The sequence below is a fragment of the Indicator indicator genome, chromosome 2 (assembly GCF_027791375.1).
Source record: "Indicator indicator isolate 239-I01 chromosome 2, UM_Iind_1.1, whole genome shotgun sequence".
NCBI classification, from domain to species: Eukaryota; Metazoa; Chordata; class Aves; order Piciformes; family Indicatoridae; genus Indicator; species Indicator indicator.
In genome coordinates, this window is record NC_072011.1 from 39,446,200 (window position 1) to 39,458,576 (window position 12,377).

A 12,377-nucleotide genomic window follows, 5' to 3' on the forward strand; every position below is an offset into this window, starting at 1 on the left:
GCAAACTTGGAAATTCAACTGGAATCTCTGAGTTAGAGGCAAAAGGAACATAACCTGGAAGGTACAATGGTACTAGCCTGAGATGAAGCAAACCTCTGTTGGGGGGAAGAAAGGTGTTTTTACTCTGGAAAAACCAAAATCAAGGCCTTAATGAAATCTCATCTATGAAGAGGATATATTACACTCCATTATTCTAGTAACACCAGCAGACCATCTGTTGCAACTGGCTTTTAGATGTACGTGACTTGTCCCCTTGCATGTAGGTGTGTATTCAGCTGGTGTCAAAAAAGAACAAACCCAATATTTATTCTTCCCCAAAACATTCCTAAAGATATAAAATGTACCAAAACATACAAGAAGGGTTTCTATCAGTAGCCAAAAGTATGGCAGCCTGAATGGTGAAGCTCATGAACTTCAAGGCAATTTTCTGTACCTTGATTATCATTAAATACATTGAGAGCTGGAGCAATTTCTGTAGCTTTCCACAAACGTATAGTGCCGTCTGCTGAGCAGGACAGCAAACGCTGGTGTGCTCCACTGTAAACCAGACCCCAGACTGCATCTGTATGGCCTACAAAGGCACCTCTCAGAACAGAAGGATCTGTGAAAAGAACAAACCATATTTCAAAACAAAATCTGATTTAAGTCAACAGTTGTATCCTTGTCTGTGCTTATGGGTCAACCTTAAGAAGCTAGTCCATGAAAAAAAGCAAGACCCATCAGGTCATATCAATACAGAAGTCTCAATTATTCTTGTAGAAGATTCTTGAATTTCATCAGCATTCAGTTATCCAGGTTAGGTCTGATGGAACAAAACAATGTTGTAGCAGAAGGGACAGTACCAAAGCTGACAAAAACACTTTGACTTTAAAATTTACTTTCAACCACTAATAGCACATTGATCTCTTTTTTTCCATAAACCAGCTCTGTGGCCAACCACACCTTAAGCTCTAAGTGAAAAATGTTTTAAAACACAGACACAAGGCTGACATCCATTCAGAGCTCGTAAATCCTACCAAACTGGGCTTTTTTAGATTAATAGATTTGGTCTCAGACTAAACAACCTCTTTTTATCTCAGCTGCAGAGCAATTTGTTGAATAAAAAGCCATTAACATACACATTTGCTGAGCTTGCGAAGTATCAGGTTTAGTCTTTTACTTTTTCAACCTAGCTGCTTCACAAATCTGTGATGAGATCAAGTCCTTTTTTAAGGAAATGATGAATTTTATCTTCTCACCAACCAACACTGGTATTAAAACAAAAATTTACTTAAAGTAATTGAAGACAATCTTCTCGTGTAAATTCCCTAAGAAGCGTTACCCACCTATTATAAGCCACACAATGTTAATGTCAGTAAATGCATCATTTCACTGGTGTGCATGGCAGAAACGTACCATAAGAGTCATAGGGGTCAATGTTTGGGTTGGTTGTATTCCAGCCATGGATGAGGCCATCTGTTCCCCCACTGTAACACTGTTCACCATTACTGCTCATCACCACACAGAGCACTGGTCCACTGGAAGAAAACCCACCAAAGCAAAAATGATTATCAACGTTATGATTATGTGAAAAAAAAAATGTCAACGGAATCATCAAGATTCCCTGTTAGGTACAAGTCACTTACTACATGGAATGCAACATATTTCCCACAAAAATACCATCACAGTATTTGTCTATGTTACTACAATCAGGACAATTTAACCATTATGCATGTGAAATATGAGAGAAGCATCACAATTCTAAACTATCAGCTTTCTTATTTTGCATAAACAGCAAGGCTCTTTCATTAAATCAATCCAATAAATTTAAATTCAGTGCGAACAGATGCATGTATCTGGCAAGCAGGCAAGAGGTGAAATGATGAACAGAACATATAACCAAATTTGAGCTGCATCAAATTTGTAGGCTTCTTTTTTTAAAGCTACAGTGTACCCAGCTCCACACATATTTATGCAGAAAGGAGATTAACATATGCAGATATTTTAAATAACAAGAGAACTAAAAGCATCACATAAAATCACGAATTGACAAGGTTGAAATTACTTTTAAAAATATATTTTGTTTAAAAATCTTAAAATATGACAGTGTTTCTCAGGAAATACTCACGTGTGGGCTCTGAAGGTATATATTGGCTCTACATCAAGAGAAGCACTCCTAAACGAAGTACAAGAAAAAGTTAACATGCAAAGCACTGTGTAATACCACATACAAAAATATGGCAGAATTGCTAAATTCTTCAAACCACTCATACATCTTCTAATGTGTCTCACAACTTCCTCTCCCATCTGTCTAGGAATTCTTTGCATTCTTTCAAAATATGATAGATTTGTAAGATTTTGTTTAAAGCCATTGAGTCCCAAAATTCTCACTGACCAAAGCAGTATGTAGGTACACCAATGGTGGGGAAGGATTGGAGTGCCATCAGGATGATATGGAATATATTACTGAATGTTCCAAATCCCTATCAAAGCAAAGACACTTATGGTACCTTGTTTTTATATTAATTCTGTAGCACAGTTTCAAACCACTTCAAAAACTCTTGCCTGAACTTTAGCAGCCTGGTGCTTGTTACAGGCTGTGGGAAGACCACATGCTTTCCCCAGTCCTCCTAAAAGGTAAGATGTACTCCCTTTACCTTATTAGCCTTGCTATGAGTTTGCTCTCATTTTTGTAAATTTTTGTAAGTTGTCAGCAATATGCAAGAAACAGTGTACAAAGGAACCTAGCAACATCTCAAAGTTTAAAACTATACACATATATATATGCATATGTGTATACATATAAATGCATTTTTATACATTTATATACACATGCAAGTACATTAACAGGCCATATCCAAACATTTTCACTAGTAAATTAGTTTGTCATGTTATCTACATGGAAAATTTTAAAAGTGAATGGTTTTCATTTTCACAAACAAAACATTCAAAAACATGCATTAATTTCTTCTCCAAGAGCTTGTTTTCCTATTTTTACATTCAAGGAACAATTTCCATTAACTGCAAGGGCCATCCAGTGAAGCAACATCTACAATTCTTTTTTTTCTCTTCATAAATTAATTTTTTTTTAAATTAAGCAAAAACCCAAAAACTTCTTACTTTTTTGCTGGGGCTGTTTTTTGTAAATTCCACATTTTTAATGTATGGTCCTCTGAAGCTGTTATTAAGACTGGTTCAACTGGATGAAAAGCGAGACCTCTTATTCCATCAAAGTGACTTCTTAATGTGAATTTGGGATTCCAAGTCTTTCTCAATGCATCCTTATTGTTTGCTATCTAATAAAAAAAACAAAATAAAATTAAAAAGCCCAACTTGTAATTCATGTGGGAGGCACAAGGAAAGGAAAAAATAAGAAGTTTAATTTGGCATTTTCAGAAGAAAATCCACTTTTCATTAACAACCTGCTCTTGATCAAGTGTCCATTTAACAGTGATCAGACAATTCAAAATGAGAAGGCAGATATATTCAACAAAAGCAGCAAGTAGTGTTGTGTCCACAGCAATACAGTCTGTGTAAATTTGAAATACTCTGTGTCTGTTAAGTTGCACAATTTAAAATATGAAAAGTATCTTTCTGACTGACACTGCTGTGAATTCAGTTTGATATTTGAAATTTAACCTATCCCTGCTGACTCATTCACTACACTGGGCCTGATTCAACCAAGCTGTAGTCCATGGATATCCAAAGTACCACTGACATGGCATCTCTGAAGTAAAGGTCTAAAAGAAACAAGAGAAGTGTCTAACAGCACATAAAGGAAAGCAACCTAACTCACTCACCAAAGGCAATACAAGCTCTGTAATAATGCAAGACAATCTTGCCAGAGAAAAAAATAATAGGGGTGAGGGATGGGCAGGGAAATGGCTTGGCTACACACTGGCAAGCACTAAGCTACCACATACATAGACAACATAATGTGACCATAAATGCATTTTAGCAGATCCAAAAAGAAAGCCCTTAAGAAAAACCCAAGCAGTTACTTAAACATTGCTCTTGTGAACAGATGTTGATGTAAAATGCTGAACAGACTTTTATCGATCTGCAAATCAACACTGTCATAGTAAATTTTACCTTCCTATAGCCACTGCTCGTTGTGGAAAACCATAAACCCATGCAAGTGTAACTTAAATATCAATGATTTAATTTCACTTACGTTGAAAGCAACACAATCCCAAATAATTTATTATCATCAGCTACAAAGAAGCAAGAACTGTTTTGAGTCACTTTGTGAATCTACATTTTATTCTGGAATGGTGAGTGGTGGGGAGAGGTCTAAGAACAAAAGTACTTTTTCTTAATTTTGGTACTTCTGGATTTAATAATATAAATATTATTCAAATTAAGAGGTTCTATAGATTTTAAACATGGAGAAAGAATTGACAGCAGGCTTAGTCTCATGTATCTTAGTTCAGGGAGACAAGTCAGTTTCTTTGCCGGTTTATTGAGCTGAGTTGGCTCAACAAGAGAACAGACAAACGCTTGAGCTAGTGAAAGGATGGAGCAGGACTGAAAAGCTGCCAGCTATGGCAAGTTTTTTGCACACTGGCTGAGAAGGTCTCAGCAAAAATGGTACATTATGTACAGAGCATTCAGATATCTGGAGAGGAATTTAGTTGCCACAACACAGGCATCTAATTACAATTAGGAGATGGAGGGAACCTCACCAGTCCTCCAGTGCCATACCAGCAGCACAGGTTCTGTGTCACATCTGTGAAAATCACAAGGACACCTCAGATGGACTAACAGTGCATGCCAATTGTGGTGGGATAATAGTCTCCATCTGCATCTCATTCAAAGATGCTCTCCCATAGGAATCCAAGATGATTAGTTTATAAACTGGGAAGTAGATGGAGGACAGTTCCAGCTAGCAGACCAGTAGCAGAAGTGAAAAGAGATCCTAGCCCTGAGGCACTGCTGCCTGACAGCACCACTACCACTACTCTCCATCCAGCAGTCTCTCACAAGCTATGAGAGGCTGGGTTACAAACATGGCAGACAGCCTCCTCTTCTCTCTCCCCACTAAAATACCACAATAAAGTAATCTGAGACTTGAAAAGCAAGTTTGGAGTCAGGAGGGAGGATGTTCAAACCCCAAATTCACACCTGATCCAGGTTTGCCACTGATATTATTATTCATGTCTATACAGACAATCTATACAATTGCTATACAGAAACAGCAATGATGAGCAAGATTATGGACACTGCTTTTGTTCAAAGTTGTAGGAAACCTACTGCAAAGTACAAAACCTCCAAGTCAGTGCAACATATTAAAAGTAACTGTTTTTAGTTCAGATATTCTTATGCACAATACTCAGGCTACTATAATTTTAGGAAGCTTATTCATCAACCCAGAAAAGTAGGGGAAAAAAACCCCCAAGAACCAAAGTGAACATTTCTTAAGACAAGAGTATGTAAAAAAAGTAAAAAGAAGAACTTCAGAGTATTGGCTAGCAATCTGGCAAACTTCATCTTGTTAGAAATTCTAAAAAGCTTACCCAACACACAAGATGAAAGTTTTAAAGTAATACATTCCTAATCACATAGCAGGTGAAAGCCCTTCTTTAATTCAGACGCAGCCAAAGCAACACCAAAACTTAAACCATGAAATTACATAGGCTAATTCTGCCATGTTTTAGAAGAAAAGAATCCAGTAAAAATGTCAGTGACAAAAGGGACTGAAAATGGGAAACTGTCTGCAACACTTGAGAGCAAATACCTTTAAAGACAGATTCAATGAATTTTTCAACTTCATTCTCCATACAATTCAAAATTGACACTAAAAAAAAATCATACTAAATTTACACTAATCCTACCCAATCTGACAGTAGGAAGAAGGTTTATTGTTCATAACCTAAACTTCTAGTGAAATTTGAAATGTTCAACTATCCCTTTGTTTGGCTTCAATAAAGAGCACAGTGACAAGAGCAAGGAGTTTTAGCCAGCACTAGAAAAAGTTAATAGTTGAGGTAAGCACGACTATGAAATCCTGATCACAGGACTTCATAGAGGCATTTAACAAACAAGTTACTATTCTCAACCACACAGAATAGGATAAAGGTGAATAAAGAAATGCTGGATTCCATAAATGAAAGCTGTTAGTTCAGGATACACAGACAAACACAAGTTTATTTGGACACGTGAACAACAAAGTCAGGCACTGAAAGCACTAAGGTCTTGTAGAGATGGTTTTAGGTTTGCCATGTCCTCTGAATTTAAAAATTCAGCACCTAGGCTTTAGGAACCCCATCTTACTCATTTTTGTAGGCCTAGTTAGAGAAGATGAGCAAAAAAAAAAAAAAATTAACAGCTGAGCCCAAATAATGCTAAAATACTGAATTTTAGCAAAGATGTTCCATATTATTGCAATCCTAAAGATTCACAACATATCACATGCTCCTAAACTTACTATAGTAGTAGAGCACATCTCTGCAATGTCATTCTCAAAATGTGTGTAAACTTTCATTATTTTGATTGCTTTACAAATAAATACAAGAGTAGAACCACAGGTTATGTCTGAAGTCTCAGACTTAATTTATGATAGTAAAATCCCAGATGGTGATTGCTCTAAGTCAGATTTACTGAAGGACAGGATTCCTCCCCAACATGCAATACTAAAAAAACACCAAAACATCTCTGAAATACCTCAACCTTGACAGAGCTGGGTAACGCAATGGCAAGATTAATCTGAAGTTGACAGATCATAAAGGAGTAGATGATTAAATACCTGAAGCATCTTTTCCCAATAAATCAGAAATACAGACAAAAGTTTCCTATGACTGCAAAGAAGCAATTTTAAGAAAGACTTTTCACAAAAAGTGAAGGAAAAAGAAGCCATAAGCTACTCACATACCGACACACGTGTTTGCCACAACTGTCCTAAAAAGTCTCTAGTCCAGCTTTCCCATTTGAAATGAGACCGTTTCTTACATCAGGTAATGCAAACAACAGCTCTCCTCCAGTCAAGCCTTGAACATCTCCCAGAAGAGAGATTCTACAGTTTCTCTGGGCAACTTGTTTTAGTACCACCACCTTACACGTAACACTTTTTCCACCAATGCCCAACCTGAACTTCCTCAGCCATAATTTGCCATTGTTTCCTCTTGTTTTAACATCTGGCACTATGGAGAAGTTTGGCTCTGTCATCCTTAACCACCTTCCCAATATCTGCAGGTTGCTATTCAAACACTTCTCAGCCTCCTAACACCTGAAAAGACTAGCTCCCTTAACATCTCCTTATCGGTCATGTTGGACCCTCCCCTCTTGAAGTGGAGGGTGCCAAAGCTGCATGCAGGTATGGCCTCACCAGTCCCATGTAGAGGGAACATTAACTTCTCTCAATCAGCTGGCCATGCTACTTGCAATTTTGCTCAACATCACTGGGGTTATAAGTGTCTAGTTGAACTACTATCACTAATTACATTTACTTTCAACAATTTGAATGACATGGCAGGCAAATGAGAAGGAGAGGGCCTTGCAGAGAGCGTGGAGGCTGCTATGTGAAGAGCAGATATGTCAAGTATAAATTTGTGACATCCTCTGGCAGCATAATTTTAACAGGAAAATATTTTCTGCTGGAGTCTACACACATGTAACTTGCACCTGCCTTTAGCAATAACAGTAGGATCTTGAGTTATCATTGGACACTTACATCATACGTCAGTGAATCCGCCTCATTGGCTACTGTAAGGCCTGCCAGCTCCCCAAGACCCAACTCATTCTCAAGGGCTTCATCTGTTCCCATAATAAAAGATTTCCCTGAAGAAGGAGGGAATGTTAAAGCTTCCACTGCAAGAAAACAAAACAAAATATCCTGAAATACACATTTATACAACATTGATCAGTAAAAGCATATTTTCTTCAGTCCCACAAAACAAAACATCTCTCAAGTAACTGAGGGCAAAGACATAAAAAAATGCATAAAAATAGCCATTCTAAAGATGTTCTTACCAATAAACTGTATTCTCTGAATATACTACTTACACACTAAGTATCATTAGCCACAGGAAGGAAGAGTACACTATTATTCACCCATGAATAACACAAAAGCAACATAGAAAGCTAAGGTATTTCTCCAACACCATTATAAAATATGCAAATCAGCTCTGGAGAAGTTACAAAAAATGTATAGACAAGAATAGCTGGTGGAAGCAGTTGGACTCTTCCTTCCTAACCCATTTGAAAAGTATGTCTACAATGAAGCTGCATACATGCCTGCAATCTAGCAACACAACTGAAGCTGCATTCCATTCATCATTACTTGTGAAAGCAGTTTAACTACCAAACAAGTTAGCGCTGAATTCCAAGTTTTTACTACCAGTATCCAAACTTACTAGTCCACAGCTGCTATAGCCTAAAGGAGCTCCATTCACTGTAACATAAACACATCCACAGGCAGATTCACTAGAAATGGGAGGATCAGAGGCTAAGAAGAGTACAGTTCATATACACCACATAAGGCTCTGCATCAAAAGATACAACTTGAAAGAAGCTGTGCCTTTAGCAGTATCCCTGTACAAGAGCTCTCCAAATCTGTACATCACAAAAAGGGACTGTATAGATGAAAATGTGTTATCTTCTAGACACAAGACACTCAATTTTGTAGACCCTTTGTCTCGAACTACAAGAATTTTTCAGTAAATTACAATTTGTTTGCCCTTTTAGCTCCATTCTAAATACAAGCCTTAGCAAACACCGCTGCTATCAGGTAGAGAAAAAAATGAAACACCACCTCATTCTCAGCATCTTATTTATTTTACCTGCACTAACACTAACTCAAACCCAAGCAAACTATGGTTTATAAGGAATAGCCTCATGTGCTCAGGCTGCTTCCCTCTTGTCTCAAAGGCATCAGATTCAGATGCTATTCAATTCCCTTCTGGTCTGTTCAGCCTAAAGTAAACTCATCTTTTCATTCCATGCTCATATATTTATTGAGTGTCCTGTTTGCTTTCTCTTACTTTTTACAACCAAATAAAAGCCCTTCAAGACCTGCCATTTGATTAAGTCTCTTAGTTATTACCCTTTAATCACAAACACTTCTTGCAGCCTTCTAAAATCTAAACTTTCATTCTCTTTTTCTCTCTATCGAACTTACAGCGTTAATATTCCACTCAACATGCAATACATACAAAACAGTAAATGTGAAAAGTTACTAGAATAAAAAAACTATATGCCCAAAACATCACAGTCTCACAGATTTATAAAGGAATACACAGCTAATATTTTTTAAATACTGAACTTAGACTGATAACAATCAGCTATCCTCTTCTGTTTTTGTGAGAGCCCACCCGAGTCTCTGAATTAAAAACCACATTCCTGAAAGGACATGAAAATAGACGTTTGCTTGTATGGCTCTCAGTACACGTGAGAAAAGTTGGAAAGAAAACATTTGACAAAAAATTCCTCCAGTTCTCCAAGTGTTGCTAAGTTACTCCCTTCTTTCATAAAGAAGCATGTAGGAAATAGAACTACTGAGATCTCTGGTAGCTGTGCCAAATGCTGGGGCTTTTTATGCATCTTAATTATTACTTGGCCATCTTATTTTTTCACACTCACTGAAAGGCTGCAAAGTGAAACCCATGTTTTGCTCATTTTTCAAAAGACATATTTACCATTTAAATAAAGAGCACATGATATCATATTCTACAAATTAGTGTAGCCTCATATTTATTTTATTGCAATTCAGGTGTTGAAACAAACAGATGATTTAGCAACTTTCAGATATAATGCTAAGAAAGGTGACAACATGCCTCATCACAAAGGTGCATGGGTTTCCATCAGTGAACTAGTTGCTACGAGAATTTTTTTTTACATTTTGAAACACATAATGGAAATCAATCCAGTGGCTGGCTGTACCTTGTTCTGCATGATTCACTACAATCACCACATGTATTTAAAAACTATACCTAGCCACTTGTGTTTACCTGCAGAGCCTCTACCCTTGCACTTAAAAGAACACATACATATATATGTGTGTGTGTGTGGCAGTGTCTACGCATATATATCGAAATATATTTAAAATTATGTTAATGGGGAGAAAAGTAGATGCTCTTATGTCCTGAGAGTTTATGTTTGACACTTTACTGCCAGGCCTGAGCACAAAGACCAGTGACTTAAAATCCTCATATTACAAAGCCACCAAGAGCCAAATGAGGTTTTTTCATCAGATTCAAATGTATTCAGTCAAGACTTTACCAGAGTAGGCGCCAGGACGTTACTAACAGTGATTGAAGATGAGAAGTAAGAATGTCATTCATTGCACTTAGAGTTCGTAACGCTGAAACAGTATTTGTAAAGTGCTTCAAAAGTCTTAGAAGACATACATCTATCCTTTACAAAGGTGCATGCACATTTTTAATACTTGCCTTCATCCGTCCTGGTTATCTCATGTTCAATGAGTCTTGAGCTACTGGGCCTAGGAGGTGCAACAGATGGCTGTAATGAAGGCAGATCATCAACATCTCTCAAGTTTGCAAGCATATCTTGCAGCTTTGATCTGTTGGGCCCTGACCACAAAAAGAAAAAAAATTAAATCGTTTATGCATAGTTCATGATGACACTACTTATATCAGATATGCTACAGTACCACATGCAACGATGGATCTTGCCTTGTATAATAACATTACCACAGAAAAACTAATGAGCACCTATTTTTAGCAGTAACTAATCATCCAGCATGAAATGAATTTCTTGAAAAGAAAGTGATAGAAGCAACTGAGATCTGTGGACACACAATTTCCCCACATTTATAAACTCATACTGCTTCTTGCAGATCATCAGAATATTCACTTTTCCAAAATAATAGCTGACACTTGTGAGTATTTTAAAATTTGTCCATCAGGTACTTATATATGTGCAGCATATTCTTATGACTATTTTAAATTTATTTGTGCAGTAATGTAGTATTGTGAACTACAGAATACAAAAGTTATACTAAAATATAAATCCAACTGGATTCACTGTCCTACTTCCTGAAGCTACATATGGTGAAGTCCCATGCCCTTCTTGACACTTACCTGTACTTTGCTCCATCATTTTCCCACATCCCTGTTTTGACTGTTTTATATAGGATTGAGGCTGAAACATATCTTCGGTAGTTTTTCCTGTTGTAAGTTTAATTAAGAATGGGAAAATGTCTTACCCATAGTCCATTACGTTTTTCCCTAGACCAGCAAATAATACAGCTATTTTTAACACAAAAGTGTATTCTAATATATGTATTCTCTCATAAAACCATTCTAGAATTCTATTATAACTTCATAGGAGTGCTTACTACTACAGCCTTGCAAAATCGTAAGTTTATTAATGCGGTTGCAAACTCTACTTTGCACACCCTAACCATAATGACTGAAAATAAACTAAATTGTATTTAACTTGTCTGCCACAAAAATATTACTTGATTCAGGAAAACAGTAAGTAGGATTTTGCAAGATTGTTTTACTGTAATATCTGATTTATAAAAACAGTATTTTACTTTGTAGCAGTTCAGTGTCCATGCACCATTTCTGATAAGACTGAAGTCATAGAAACAAACTTTGTACAATTTAACATCAAGATAGTCCTTTCTTTTTTCCTGGACTTCCCTCCTCAAATTCTTCCTCATTACAAGCAATATCATGAATAGCTGAAAACAGCCTGTGACTCTTCCTAATTTTTCCTGCATTGATGCCCTTCCAATGATGGCCTGTCCATGGAAAGATGCTTAATCTAGGTAGTGCAGTAAAACATTTTGTCTCCCCAGATCAAACCAATCAAATAAATCCAATAGATCTTGTAAATGTACTAACAGTGCTGCCTTGCATCAGAAATGTTTCTCAAACATATAAAACATGTTCCAATAATATCTGCATACATATTAACAACTAAATATTAAGTTGTATTGTAAAAAAATAAAAAGCACTCAAGAGCTGGATTAAATAATTTCTGCTAAGGTAACACCACAATTATTTACTGTGAATACACAGTATGTCTGTGTATTTTAAAAATAACAGACAAGTTACAAAAAACAGTTTCACTAGTCATATATTGGCATGCCCTTTCTGTCTTAACTACAAAGAAGTTTACAATCAGTTTTGTGAAACATGAACTTCCTTAGCTGGCCAGCTCAGCTTTTTGTCAGACTTGCAATTAACTTTAGTAAACTGAAATGCTTCCAAAACTGATGAGAAATTTCAAGTATGGTAGGGATTTTTCCATTACTATTATTTTCAGGAAAAAAAAATCCCAGAGATATAGAGTTTGTGTGTTTGATAGTGTAATTTCAGCAACATAACCAACTGCTGAGCAACAACAGAGTATCAATAAAAAAAAGTAACAAAACAAATCGGCCTCAATAATGCAAAGATCTGACAACTTTTGTATTACTATGTACATCTCTT

General features: G+C 36.5%; 1 protein-coding gene across 1 annotated transcript in view; it reads right to left on the bottom strand.

Moving 5' to 3' along the window:
- The window catches only part of STRN (striatin), a 64,682-nt gene that overhangs the window by 5,983 nt on the left and 46,322 nt on the right, over positions 1-12,377 (bottom strand). The window contains exons 9-14 of the mRNA XM_054399290.1: positions 10,365-10,505; positions 7,649-7,785; positions 3,100-3,275; positions 2,108-2,155; positions 1,396-1,517; positions 434-601 (exon numbers count right to left, since the gene is read on the bottom strand). Of these exons, the coding sequence (XP_054255265.1) occupies positions 434-601; positions 1,396-1,517; positions 2,108-2,155; positions 3,100-3,275; positions 7,649-7,785; positions 10,365-10,505 (792 nt within the window). The remainder of the gene's footprint in view (positions 1-433; positions 602-1,395; positions 1,518-2,107; positions 2,156-3,099; positions 3,276-7,648; positions 7,786-10,364; positions 10,506-12,377) is intronic.